The sequence below is a fragment of the Pezoporus flaviventris genome, unplaced genomic scaffold (genome assembly GCF_033815535.1).
Source record: "Pezoporus flaviventris isolate CSIRO_AGI_PZ_B2104156 unplaced genomic scaffold, CSIRO_AGI_Pfla_v1 ptg000078l, whole genome shotgun sequence".
Lineage (NCBI taxonomy): Eukaryota > Metazoa > Chordata > Aves > Psittaciformes > Psittacidae > Pezoporus > Pezoporus flaviventris.
This window is the reverse complement of record NW_026892626.1, coordinates 14,737,220-14,751,334: the sequence shown is the minus strand read 5'-3', so window position 1 is coordinate 14,751,334 and position 14,115 is coordinate 14,737,220. Positions and strand designations below refer to the sequence as shown.

The following is a 14,115-nucleotide window of genomic DNA, read 5'->3' as shown; positions in this document are numbered from 1 at the left end:
CCCAAAGCTGCAGCTGGAGCTGTGTGCGCATTGCTCAGACCCAGCAATCCGCCCGCTTTCATGTTCCTTTCCCACAACTATTCCAGTGTGCTGGGCCAGAGCAGCTGGAAGTGGCTCTTGGAGCCGATTCACACAAGTTGTGTCAGCTCCCGACACCCCCTCTCCCATCCCAAGTCTCAGCTATTTCTCACCACTGTCCGTGCCAGGTTGGGTGTCCGTCCCATCACCACACGCAAGCTCCCCAGTGGGATGTTCCCCATGTCCTGAAGCTGCGAGGCTGGGAACATGATTCACACAAACCCAGGGTAATGGTGACCCAAATACCAATTAAAACCAAAAATAAGGAGGTGGAGGAAGCAAAACAAAAAACACTAAAAGAGCGTCTTGCTCTTTCAGTGCTGCAACCACCAGGGACCGGGAAAGCCTTTGGCCTGGAGCATCCCACGGGCACAATGGTGTCAATAGCAGTGGTCCCTAACTAACAGCAGTGTCCTCACCCCAGTGCTGCGCACCAGCTCCCTCCAGAAGGTACAACTGCCTTATCGGCTGCCTGGAGAGTAAACAGGACGTGGCAGAGCAGTGCCGGGGTGCAGATGAAAGCAGGCTGGCCTGGCGGGAGCAGGCTTGGCTTTTGTTTTCCTTTTGGTTATTAATGCCTCTATTTATTGACTTTTCAGCCCACGGGGAGGAGGGAGCAGGGGGAGAGGCTGGGAGAATGGGGTGGGACAAACTGGAGCGGGGGGGGGGGGAAACTGCTGTGCTGCCTGCTCCTGAGAGCTCGGTGGGGTCAGTTTTATTGCATCCAATTTTTTTATTTTATTTTATTTTATTTTATTTTATATTTGATTTTCTTTATATTGTATTATATTATATTTATTATATTACACTATATTATATTACATTTTATCTATTTAAATTCATTATTTAACTTGATTTATTAAGCACCCTCCCAGCCTTCACCCCTGCCAAGCGTTAAAGCATCCCTGCAGCAGCATCCCAGCCAGCCCATATCCCAACCCTTGGTTCCTCAGTGCCTCCCTGGGCACTTAACCCAGGATTTGGGCTGTATTGCAGTAAACAGGCAGCCCGCACCCAGCCCTGCCTGTGTGAGATGGGTGCTGCCCTGTCCTGGCTGCATCACCCCATCCCACTTTGGGGACCAGCCTGTGGAAAGGGTGACAGTGCCGCTGCTGGGAAGCACCCACACTGCTGAAACCACAGCCTTGAGCAATAGGAAACTACAGGGGTGGGTGGCAGAGCTTCCTGTGCCCTACACAGCTCCCCTGAACTGACCCCGCGCTGCAGGGATGGGCGCCCCAAATCCTGCACCCACCATGCAGCCCCAGTCACCATTTGGTAGGGGAAGGCAGCTCTGTTCTCCATGTCCCATTTCTCCATAGAGCTCTGTGGGTACCAGTGGGGGATTGCTTTGGGGGCAGAAGCCAGAGCCCCCCATCCCACAGCACCTCAAGGGCTGCAGACTGTTGGGGGACTGTGGGTGTTGGGGCTGTCTGAAGAGCACACGGGCATTGGAAGGAGGAGTTGTTGCTTTAGCACATGCTGACTTCCTGCTAAGGCTGTATTTTTAGCAAGGCCAACCCCTGATAACCCAAGAGATTCAAGTGAAACTGTGAGGTAAGAAATTGTGCCTTGAAAAGAAAAAAACCCAGAGGAGGAAGGCGGGGGAAGGAGAGGATGGTGCAGATAAAAGCCGGTACGAGCAATGCACAAACAGGGCTGGGTTTGGGGTACGGGGGCAGATCTTATGCTGTTGCCACAGCCCACGAGAGCCGGGGCTTGTTGCTGGCAGGTGAGTGTTGGCTGCAATGATGGTGGTGGAGAAGGGAGGGCTGGCAGGGAAGGAGCTCGGCTCCCGCAGCCCCCAACCTTCCCACGCAGACGCCTGCCTCCCGGCTGTTAACAGCACCCTGCTAACAACCGGCTCTCACCTCGCCCCTGTCACCTCCGCTCCCATCACGGAGCCTGGGAAAATCCATCCCTGAGGCCTGCCCGAGCCTTTTGGGGTGGGGAATGAGGAGAGGACCCTCACACCCTGGGATGCAAATGGCCGGTGGATGCCGGTACCCGTGGGAAAAAGAGAAGGATGTGGGCGCAACCCCTCCTCGGTGCATCCCTGAGAGCTTCATTAGAGGCGATAACATCCGCGGGGGAACAAGGGGTGCTCAGCACAGCTCATCCATAAAGAGACACCAGGGGCCAGGACCAGGTGACTGTGGTCAGCAAAAAAGCCACTTTATTGGTGACCGCTCCCACGGGAACCCCGTGGCAGCGATCGGGTTCAAGTCCCTGAGAACACACTGTCCATGCTGGTTCCCCATCCCACATCTATTGCTTGAAACACATCCTAGTTACAAAAAGCACAGAGTGATGCTCCAGATACTGGAACATATAAATTAAGGTAAGTGACAGTTACAAAGACATGGCAATTATTTCTTTTACTTTCTTAAACAGATTATCAAAGGTTGGGGATTTTTCTTTTTCTGATCCACAGAAAATGTATAAAAAGCATTTTAAAATCTACATATTTCTCCATGTGTTGGTTTGGTGTTTTTTGTTTTTGTTTTTGTTATTTTTTTATTATTTTTACCCCTTTAAAAAAGGCACAGTGAAAAAATACTGGCTCAATAACATATTTACAACGCACCCATTATGGGCTATTTTCACTCAGCTTTGTGTTGGAAATGTTCAGCTCTGGCTCAGCCCACTTATAACCTAGGGGCACAGGGCTGGTGGGATCCCTCTCCCTCCCTGCCTAAATCCCTCCCCAGTAGGAAGAGATCAATGGCCAAGCTGGGAAACGCTCCTGACCCATGGCAAGGTGCATCCCAGGTGCTCCGGTCACCAAGCCAGGGCTGGAGGATGCTCCGGGCCCATGGTGGGGACACACACCCCCATAGAACCCCTGGCTTGACCCCAAAGTACAAAGGTGCAGGGCTGCCCAAGGTGGCACTGAAGGGAGACCCAATACAGACAGTGCCCACGTTGCTCCAGTGACTCCGGAAAAGCCCTTTTCCCCCACTGTATGTATAGAAAGTCTTTACATTAGTCTCTATTAACAGCGCATGGATCGATGCTGCTGGTACCATTGCAGCCAGACCTAGGGGAGCTCCAGGAAACAGAGCTAACACCAACATGAGCTGGCAGCCCACCCCACTGTCTCCCTCCAGTGCAGCCATTGAGCACCCAGCACCTTTGTGGCACCCTGAGGCATCATTTGCCATGGCCAGGATGCTTCCCCTGCCTGTTGAGCCAGGGAGCAAACCTCACCGGTGACCTTTCATCTGGATAAGGAGCCGGAGCTTCGCTGCTGAGATTCAGGAGATGGGATGGGGTGGATGAGGGGTTATGGGAACAGGGAAGGACACGGAGGGGAGGCACACACCAAAAACACTTAACATTTGAAAGGAAAACCAACAAAAGAAGAAGCAAGCCCGGGGAGGCAGAGCCCCGCACTGCGGTTGCTCCCCACGCATGGCGTGGGGCCCACCAGTGCCATGGGGATGCCCAGTGGTTAAGTGCTCAGGTCCCGTCCCCCTGGCCGGAGCAGGCAGTGGGCACGGGCAGCCGGGCAGGCAGGGCAGGGAACAAGGGGCCGCACAGCAGCCTTCAGTACACACACACTGTGCAATACCACAGCAACGACGTCCGTCCGTCCGTCCATCCTTGCACGTCGCAGCGAGGCCGGACCGAAACACCCGCACGCAGGTCCCGCACGCCCGTCGGATACCGGGGAAATCGGGGACGAGGTTGGAGGGGACACGCGCCTCTCCTAGTAAACCATGTTGGCGGGGCACCACGGCGTGTCGGGGTACAGCAGGCAGTGCACGGAGCGGAACCTGAGGAGGAGAGGAATGGTGCTGAGCACAGGGAGGTGGTGGCCCCGCGGCCCCCTGGCTTGGCGGGGACAGGGTCCCCTCATCTCACCTGGATGGGTCCTCCTCGACGGAGAAGGCTCCCTTCATGTGGATGGAGTTGCGCTTGTTCTCGAACATGCCGTAGCTTAGGGTCACCTGGGGAGGGAAGAACAGGGGGGTCAAGAAGCCGATGTGGCCCTGAGGATCAAGCAGAGGTACAGGGGGAGGCTGCAAAGTTCACCCCATTTCTCCAAGCCACACTCTGCACAACCCCACAGGGATGGGCTGGTGGGGTTTTCCCCCTTCTGCTGATGCTCTGGTTGCGTACCAATGGGTATCTTAGCCGTGATGCCCCAATTTCAGGTGACCACATAGGATACCTGTTTGTGGATCTCCGTCTTGGGCACCTGGTGCAGGTTCTCCAGGTGGGAGTGGAAGAGGTTGCTCCGGATGAGCTTCACCCCCAGCACAGACTCGATGATGTAGCCGATGGTGCAGTCGTCGGGCAGGCGGATCTTCTCCGCTGTGCTCATGAAGTGGCCGCCGCTGCAGGGAGACAGAAAGGGGCTGCAGAGGAGCAAAGCCCAGGGGCTGAGGTCTGGGCTTGGCCAGTGGGTACCCAGCTCTAATTAGAAGAGGATCCGAAGTCTTTCCCAGCTTGTTTCCAAGCCCCCTGCAGACACCCCCTGGGATACAGGCCAGCGTCCATCCCCAAGGATGCTCTGAGCCCTGCAAGGACCATGACAAGTCCCCATGGGAGAGCAACACCAAGGCTCTTACCTGGCCCATGGGCTCATCTTCAGTGCCAGCCCCCGGCTGATACAAAACCCCGCTCCGCCCGTGGCAAACCAGAAATGCACAGGGTGCTGCGAGAGAGGGCAAGCAACAGCAGTGAGACCTCCTCCTGCAAACCCCAGCCCAGACTGAGCCAGCCCCAACCTCTTGCCCCCGCCTCACCATCTTGTTCTCACTGATCCTCTCCGTAGCCTGGATGGGCCGGTCCAGGCTGGGCTTCCCGATGTAGATGTCCTGTGTGTGTGGGTAACTGGAGAGCAGCTTCACCAGCATCCGCACGTTCACGTAGTTGTCATCATCCACGTGGCAGAACCACCTGCGGTGGCAGCAATGTCACAGCGGGCTGGGGCAGCTCCCCATGCTGAGATACAGCCCCAAAATGGGAATAGCCTCTGCTTGGACCATCCTCCCCCTTGCAGCCACGCTGTGCCCCATGGCAATCGCAGGCACTACTTACTTTCTGCCGGACTCAATGAACTTGTCGTACTCCACAGCCATCTTGCAGGACAGGGCCTGGCGGCTGTGGGCAGCAGAGCAGTTGGTGTTGATGACATTTCCTATAGGAAGAGATGGAGCAGGGTCAACACCCGGCGTCGGGCATCCTGCACATCCCCGTATGCTCAAAACGTGATGTTTCACCATACACATCCCAGGCGTGCCAAGGGATGGAAACCCCATGGATGTCTCTGGTGCTCAGTGGCCTCTGTACCGCATCATTCTGGGCAAAGAATGAGGTTTTGGGGCATGGCTTTTGGGTCCATGTGAGATAATGAAAGGATGAGCAAGGGATAAGGATGCAGTAGGTGCACTGGGGTTGAGCTACGCACGATGCAACCTGCATCACCTTGCACATCCCAGTGCCATATACCAGCCACCCTGGGAATGAGAGCGTATCCATGATCCTTCAGGACATGGTAGCTAAAATCCTGCCCTATTTTGCTTACCCAGCTACTTCCCAGAGTGAAAAGGAGTCATTTGCAAGGGGAGAACAGACTATGATGACACTTGCCCCAGGGAAGGGCTGCCAGGAAAACGCTCCCATAGAACCCTGCCTGCATTGCCCATCAATCCCAGCTCACCCCAGAGACAAACTGATGCAAAGGCAACCCAGAAGGCATAGAATAGAATCATGCTTCTGAGCAGCATCATGCAAAAGATAGGCTGACTGGGAAGGAAACCTGTATCCATGTGAAACTCCTGGGCAGAGGGTGCTCTTTAGGCATGATCAGTGAAACAAGTTGCCCCTTTCTCAGCCCAGGCTGAGATTCCTGTCTAATCAGTGGCATTTTGACCATTCTTTTCAGTGCCTAGGTCAAATTCCATGCCAGCCTTGCTCCCCAGGCTAGGGCTCCTCAGGGCACCTGCCCAGGTCACGCACACAAAAGGACAAGAGCCACAGACTCACGTGCTTGCTTCTTCAGCTCCTCATCCTCCCCATCCGTGAAGATGAAGGTCTGAAAGAGAAGACAAGGCACCTCTGAGGACCAAGGGGCTGAGGCCACGTGGCTCTGGAAGCGATAACAGCACCTCTGTGCAACACCAGGGATCAATCCCTCCGGAATGCTGGCGATGACTTCTTCCCCCTCGCCAAAACCCAAAGCAGCACCAGAGAGCTGGACATCCCCACAACACACTTGGCTTCAGACCAAGAAAGGTGCTAAGCTGGCACTCACTGGGGTACAAATCCCAGCACCTGCACTAAGCATCCCCATTCTGTCACCTTTCCCCCAGGGCAGAAGCAGCGGGCATGGAGATTTGGGCTGACATAAGGACCATTCCAGCCTGAGGTGAGTGCATGGTGAGGAGCAGGGATTGGGCACAGAGCACGGCTTGATCTAAGCAGAGACTTCAGACTTTATCCGGCACGTGCGGCCGGGGATGCCGGAGCAGCCGCCCCTCAGCATTCCCAACCCAGGCAGGTGTGTTTGCCCACGGCACCGGCTGCCAACCGCATCCCCACCTGTGTCAACAGCACGTGCTGTGCCGGGACACTTGCACAATACCCCTATGGATCCTCTCTGCTCCCTGTCCTGAGCTGGGTGCCTCTTACCAGCCCCAAGGAGGTGATGGTCGCTCACGGCCCACCCGAGCACCAAGCCAAGCAGCACCCAACCTCTTCCCCAGGCACCCCAGCTGCACTCCCCTATTTACACAGCTAAGCCCCGGCATATGCTGTCCGGGAAGGAGGACTGGGGAGGGGGGATCTGGGATTTGGGGAAGCAGGAGGAGAGAGCAGGGGGTGGGAAAGGCACCGCCATCAATCAGTGGGCAGCAAACAAAGCTGGAGGAGAGAAACCACAACCAGCTGCCAAGCGCTATTAAAAACCAGACGTGCACAAAAGGGCAAAGGAATAAAGACAAAAGGGATGGGGGGGGAAGGCAGGAGGCAGCAGAGTGGGGATGATGGAGCCTGAGCACTGGGGATGATGAATTACAAGTGAGCTGGAAATTGGGTGCAGGCCGGCCCTGTGACGGCGCTGGCTGGGGTTTTGTGGTGTGTTTGAGGAGGTGGGTACAATAGGAGGGTGACTTTACTCAGTGGAGGAGAGTTAAGCGGGCAGTGGTGGTCATTAGCATACAGCTGCACTGGTTAACCCAGAGTGTTTGCTCAGGGCCCGAGGGGAGGCTGGTGGGGAGAGCCCAGATCTGCAGGAAGGCTGAATGGGAGGGGAGGAGGATGTGCTCCTGGGGATGGGGCTACAAGTGACCTTTGGGGCTTGGTAAAGAGAAAAGAACAAGAAAGAAAAAGGCTGGAGGAGGTGGGAAGGCAAGTTCTCACAAGTGCTCTGCAGCCTAGCATCTGGGGAGGGACAGGGTCCTTACGGGGTCAGGAAGGCCTTGAGCAACTGATTAGGGGATGGGGGACCTGCTGATGAGGAGGGAACAGCTTGGGTATGGATGGGGCCTTAGCCCATTAGCACAGGGCCAAGGCTGCCTGTGGTCATTGCAGCCCCAGGGACACATCATTGCTGGGCTGACATCAGTGCTGTGCGTGGAGAATGAGGATTTCTCCCCAACCAGCGCATCTTGCTGCTGGTCCCCATTTCCCCACGTGCTCAGGGAGGGGACAGCCAGCTGCTGGGGCTGTGACCTGAACCGGAACCACAGGAGACCATCCAAGGATGCCCAAGACAACCCCATCACAAGCCCTTTCTCATCCACCCCGACACATGGTGCCCAAGCACCCCTTAAGCCCCAGCAGCGCAGGGGGGGGGTGATGGCGGATGCAGAGGACACGCAACCTCGGCACAGGCGAGACAGAAGATGTTTGCTTGATTAGCTCAGAAATGCCGTCCAGCAACTGCCTTCAGCTGCTCCAAAAATAACCCCACAAGTAATCCTCCGGCTCAGCCGCTATAAATAGAGCACGGGGACAATTGTTTGTTACTGGCCCGCACCAAAGCTCCATCCGAATGAGGCATCTTCCCCCCGGCCTCTCCGCGTATACACTTCCATCACTTTGCTACTGCAGGTGGACCTGGTGGCACCTTGGGGACCAGGATAGGGGCACGGAGCCCTGCAGGTCACCCCACAGGTTCATCTCCCTCTCATCCTTGCCATAATATTTAAGTAAAACTTAAAGAACTAAAGCCTTTACTTTTCAATTCATTTGGGTGTATCTCTTAGAGGGGAGCTGCACCTTTCCTGCACAACCCGCTCGCCCAGGGCTGCAGGGGAAAGGAGCAGAGGTGCCAGCTGAGCATGAGAGGGGTCAGGATAGGAGATGAGTGGGACAAGAAAGCACCATGTTTGTGAGACAATGAAATACCACGGATCAGCCTTTGGAATCCCCAGTTTGTGGTGCTGGGCATCAGCACAGTGCCCAGTTTATGGTGGCACAAATGGGACGGAGATACCGCAGGCAGCATCCCTGAGCTGCCACCTACCAAGCCACCATCTCCAGATGGACCAGCCCCCCAAGCACCCAAAGTTCTTATACCCACCTCTCTCCCATTTGGCTCCCATGCCAACCATGGCACGAGGAACCTCTTGGGCCCCCCCACAGTAACTTTTCCTGCAGGGTGCAGGAGAGGAAGAGCCCGCTGCCCCCCCCAGCCCTGCAGGAAACCTCATTGTTCTCAAAACTGCAGCTTCAAGAAACACAGGATGCCAAATCCCTCCCAAACAATAGCTGCCACCACTCCATACAGCCCTGTACAATACTCAGCCTCCATGTACAGGGACCGAGAGGCACCAGGGATCCCTATGGCCGGAATGGGGTCAACCCCCCCCCCCCCTTCCCAAGTTGCCTACAAGGAGCCAGGCAGCCGCCAGCAGCCCCTCACCTCCTCCTCACCCTTGGGGAGGGCCCATTTCTTCTTGTCTTTGTTGCCCTCCCCATCATTTCTCCTTTCACAGTGACTCATTTCCCCCTGCACCAACCGAGCTCATGGGGCGCACATGGCTGGCTGCTGCACAAGGCATCCCAGCACCTAGGACCACCCCAGGGTCACCCTGCTCCCCCCTGCACTGCCTGGATGAGTGGTCCAGATGGGGTGATGCACTCAGCAGACCCCATGCCTGCTTCATGTCCCCACCACCCACAGCAGCACACCCGTCAAAAAGGGGAACCACAGCCAGGCAGGCACCCCCGTGACCCTGCGGTGCACAGATCCTGTCCCTGTGCCATGTCTCACTTCCCCACGATGGGAGAGGATGGAGCACCGCAGCACCCACCTACGCAACCCCTTCCCTATCCCCAAAGGGGAAGCTGCCACCTCAGTGGGATGCAGGAGACAGCAGAGAGGTTCTGGGGACAAGAGATCAGCCTCCAGCTGGGCAATGGGCTCCAGGGTAGGCAAAAGGGCTGCAGGAGCAGGTCCTTGCCTGGCTTTGTGTCCCCCACAGCAGATGTTTTCCCTTTGGCCTGCAGGATTAAGGAGGGAAAATCCCCACCCTGCTTCAGCCCACTGGGAGCAGTGCAATAGCAGCATCCCTGTGATAGCAGCGTCCTCACTCCACAGTGATGGCTTTCCCCAGCACTGGGGAACGGGGTCTTTGCTGGCACAGGAATCCCAGAGCTGGGACCTGCAGAGGCAGGAAAGGGGCTTGCAAGGCCGCAGGGCCCTTCCTCCCCCCCGCTGCCTTGGGCAAGGGGAAGAATCCTCCTCTGTAATTTTAAATGCTATAATTTTTAATAACCTCCTCTCAAACAATGAGCTCATTGTGCAGTGAGGGTCCCACACCCTCCCTCCATGCGCTCCTCACCGGCTCCAGGGCTTTTACGGACAAGGACAGCAGCATCACTTGGGGTAGGCGATTAAGGGGCCCCTCCACCCCCAAAAAACCACACAGGCTGCCCAAGAGGGGACATCAAGGAGGGACTCTCATTGCTTAGCAGGCCCCAGGAGAGCGGGCTGCACCACAGAGCTGGGCTGGGATGAGCAGCCCCCAGGTCCCAACCCAAGCGGGACACTCATGCTGGCACCATGGCCACCGCAAGGATGGGGACCCTGGCCAAGGTGCTAGGGGGCCGTGGGCGCTGCCAGCGGAGCAGCGTGCTCTCCGGAAGGCAAACCCGTTCCCTCTGCCCCGAGAGCAGGAATTTTTCAAAGCCTGCAATTACCACGCCGAGCGGAGGAAGCCAGCAGATCCCACGCTGGCGGGATGGGAGCCCAGCCCAGGGCCCTCACGGGTATGGTATCGCGGCGTGTGCCGAGCCACCCATCCGCCTTCGGGATGCCCCAGGGGCAGGGGATGCTTCTTGTGCAACTCTGCCACTGCAAATCACTCGACTCAGCAGGAAAGCAGTGGGTTTGGACTTGCTCCTGTCCAGGATTTCTGCCTAACGGCCACTTCCCTCCCCCCCCCCCCTTCCCTTTTCTTTCCAGTGCAAAGTTCCCCCAGACTGCACTCCAGCATCCTTAAGGATACAGCTGGAAACTCACCCCAAAGCAGAGAGCATAACTCTCCTCCAAAGAGCAGCTTGTCCAGCCTGGGTTGTGCAAGCTGAGGAGCAGATTTAGAAAGGAATAAGGATCTGCCCTCCCTGTGAAGAGAAAAGCAGGAAGGAGAAGAGGGTGCCCTTTGCAGTGTCTTGGAGGGGCCAGAGGGCAGGAAACAGGGACTATTGTGGGCAGAACAAAGAGCAGCCAAGGAAGGACACAATAGCTATTCCCCCTATCTGCCAGGCTCCAGCCTTGAGTTACCTGCTGGGTTTAACCCCTTCTCACAGTGCCTGCATCCCTCCTGCCCAGAGAGCAGCCTGGCTAATGAAGAGCCAAGGGAGAGGTTGGGGTTTGGTGCAAGAGGAGGATCAGGGGAAAGAGAGACCTGGCATCAGGCACAGAATCATAGAATCAACTACCCTATGTTGGTGAGGCAGCACAGGTACCCAAGCACCATTAGAGACACAGGAGTGAGACAGGGACAGGATGAGCAGCCGTAGGCCTGACTAAGACCAAGAGAGACGTTAAGCAGAGGCAGCAACTCGCCATCACCAAACCACCCTCCTAAAGCAGAAACCATGGGGCCAGGCGAGGAGGGGATACAGGAACTACACAGTCTCCTCAGAACAGGGAAGTAAGGGAGAGGAGCCCCATGGCACCAATCCTGCACTCCGCAGGCCAAAGAAAACCCAACTTAATGCAAAGTTCGGAGGAGCCCAGGGTGCCCCAAAGAGACAGCAGCTTGCATGGGAAGACCGGAGCTGATCACTAACAGCAGCATGGAGGCAGAGGGATGAACCCATGTGTCCTCCCAGCCCTCGCTTTGCTCCACAGGGGCTTTTGCCACCTCCATCTCTCTCGGCAGCTCCTTGTCCTCAAGTGCTGTACAAGAGCCGTCACTCAGCAGCTTGGCTTGTCAGGCGGGCACCTCGCCGGGCTGCGGCCCCCCTGGCTTCATGGCCCTCATCTCTAGGCAACCTGACCTGGACACGGCCGGCTCCGGCTCCCCCGTTCCCATGGAAAGTGCCACACAAGAGGCTGCGAAGCCTTTTCTCTGCGCCAGGAGAAAAGGGGCTTTGTTAGCTTGCCCAGGGGGACAGCGTGAGAGCCGAGCCTCGGGTCTCTGGGAATCCGAACGGACAAACGGAGCACAACAACAAAAAAAGCCCTAAAAGAAAGCCGGAGGGAGGTGGGGGGGGAAAGAGCAGCCATTCCCAGGATCATCTGTAGGTGCTCAAAGAGCGTTTCCCCCTCAACCAGCACTCGCCACCCCCTCGCAGTGACAGCAGAGCATAAAAGAGGTTTCCATTAAATAACTGTACCAGGGAGAGACAGCAGAGCCACTGCCAAGCCCAGGAGACCTGAGTAAAAAGAGGGACAAGATTCACATGGGAAAAAGAAAATAGTAAGATAATGCTTGGGGTAAGCTGTAGGAGCCAAGAGCCCATAGGGTCCAGCAGAGCCGGGTGCAGGAGGCAGGGGCAGGTTGATATTCCCATCACTGACTCCCCCACAACTCCTCCTTCAGCCACTCCAGATTGCCAAAGGGAAAAAAAAAAGCCAACAGTTTGCAAGCAAGAAACACGATTCCAGGCCAGGAGGAAACACGTGAAGACAGTAGGATGGAAAGGTTAGGACCAGGCATAACTTACTTGGAAAGTTGTCTAAGGATAGAAAAAGTCTTAATAGCAGATGGCAAAGCACATTTCCTAAGGAAACAGTTTTTTGTTTTCCTTCTGAATTTAGCTTCAGTTCTTGAAGCACAAAGTAAGGGACTGCCAGGGCCCTGGGGAGGATATCAGTGGGGTCAGGAATGGGACTAACAGGAACTGCCCTGGTGCAAATGAGCCAGGGCAGACCTGCAAGGGCTCCCAGCACTCCAGTCTTGCCCAGTTCCTGGCAAGGGGACCGAGAGCATCAGAACATCCCAGTGCTCTCCCAGCCTTGGGCTGATAAACTGGGTGCCCTTTGAGCAACCCAGCTGCAGATACCTCATAGCCCCTTGCTAAACCTCACTGCAGCCCAGGAGAGCATCCACAGGGACCTGACCTTGACTGCAGCATCAGTGGTCCTGGTTGCATCCCTGTGCCGTGCCTCAGTTTCCCCAGTGGGAAGCAAATCAGGGCAAGCTCTGCGTTGGGAGCCGCTCAGGAGGAGCAGAGTTTGGGGACGGGTGGCCTGCTGAGTGCGAGAAGCCGCGTCCATGCTCTCTCCATCACTTCCCCATCCCAAACTCACCCTGCAACGCTTCATTCACCCTCCCGAACACACGGCAAGCTCCAGAACAGCCCAAACAGCCTCGCAATACCCCCCTGCTAGGAGATACAGGTGGAGCGGAAAGAGGAGGTGGCACTTGCCGGTCACAGCACCGCCGGACCCCGCACGGCGAAGGGTCGGGGCAGCGGCTGACCCCCGTGGGCTGGAATCCGGCCGCGCCGCTTCATCCCGGCCAGCGGCAGGGACCGTCCCCGATCCTATCCCCGTCCCCATGCCCTTACCATGTCGCGGTTGCGGGAGATCCATGTGTCGAGCAGCAGCTCCAGCCGCGCCTTGTGAAACTTCTTGGTGGTCTTGACGGCGATGAAGACATCGCGGGGGGAGATGTCCTCGGCCGGCGGCCGCGGGGGGCTCGGTGGGGCGGCCGGGACCTCCCGTCGGGCTCGGCTCAGCCGCCCGAAGTAGTCGGCGAAGCTGCGGAGAGCGGGGGGACCCTGTGCCGCGGGGGAAGCCGCAGCCCCCAGGCTCTGCAGTGCCCTCTGCGCCCCGCCGGCCTCCCCGCGGGCCAGCCCCGGCCGCCCCGGCGGCTCCACCATGAGCACCAGGAGGCAGGTGAACATGGAGCCCACGAGGGACAGGAGCAGCTTCCTCCCGCAGCTCTTCAGCATCGCCTCCTCTCGCCGCGCGGCCGCCTGAGGCTCTGCTTTGCTGTGCTGTATTCCCCGCTCCTCCGCCCTCCTCCTCTCCTCCGCCCCACGCCGCTTCCAGCCCCCGCCGAGCCGCCGCTTTTAAACCGTCCCCGCCCCGCCCGGGGTGGGACGTCCCAGGGGCCGCCCTCATGCGGGGCGTGAGCAGCGGGGGCCCGGTCCTGCCCGCACCCGCTCCGTCCCTCCGCATCTTCCCCGCCAGCCCTCCATGAGTCCTACCCCCTCTGCCTCTGCTTTTCCCATGGCAGGGTGCAGGCAGGCTGCCCGTTCCTCCTTGCCTCCCGTTGACGGTAAGGAGGGTGCAGGTTTGGGGTACTCTGGTCCCTGGTGGGAGCATCACTCGCTGCTCCATCGTTGTAAAGTGTATGTTATCCCTTCAGCTCATCCCGAGCTGTCGTTTCCCAGAGCCTGCACCGAGGTTTTCTCACAGCTGTGTCCAAGAGGTTACCAGAAAAGCGACCAGCCTGACCAAACTGTTGCAGTTTCCCATCAGCCTGTTCTGAGGCCAAGCGTAATTGAATAAAACAACCGAAATCCTCAAACCCACAGCACTGCTCTTGCTTCCACCAGGCGCCAGCCTGGTGGGTAAATCTGGGAATGGGGCGCTGGGGGGAGGTCTGTTCCCATCCCTGC

General features: G+C 57.3%; 1 protein-coding gene across 1 annotated transcript; it reads right to left on the bottom strand.

Annotated features, from left to right (window-relative positions):
* Nucleotides 1-2,232: 2,232 nt before the first annotated feature.
* Nucleotides 2,233-13,554, bottom strand: LFNG (LFNG O-fucosylpeptide 3-beta-N-acetylglucosaminyltransferase). The gene is made up of 8 exons (XM_061474143.1): nt 13,057-13,554; nt 6,076-6,124; nt 5,128-5,227; nt 4,833-4,986; nt 4,656-4,741; nt 4,256-4,421; nt 3,946-4,031; nt 2,233-3,857 (listed from the first exon to the last, which is right to left on the bottom strand). The coding sequence occupies exons 1-8, from the start codon at nt 13,441-13,443 to the stop codon at nt 3,791-3,793; spliced, it is 1,095 nt and encodes a 364-aa protein (XP_061330127.1). The 5' UTR covers nt 13,444-13,554; the 3' UTR covers nt 2,233-3,790.
* Nucleotides 13,555-14,115: the final 561 nt, after the last annotated feature.

Excerpts from the sequence above, each read along its gene's own strand:
- LFNG (XM_061474143.1), bottom strand. The coding sequence starts at position 13,443 with ATGCTGAAGAGCTGCGGGAGGAAGCTGCTCCTGTCCCTCGTGGGCTCC. Across the intron at positions 6,125-13,056 it reads TCTCCCGCAACCGCGACATG|ACCTTCATCTTCACGGATGG; the intron begins GTAAGGGCATGG and ends CTTCTCTTTCAG. Across the intron at positions 3,858-3,945 it reads GTCGAGGAGGACCCATCCAG|GTTCCGCTCCGTGCACTGCC; the intron begins GTGAGATGAGGG and ends TCTCCTCCTCAG.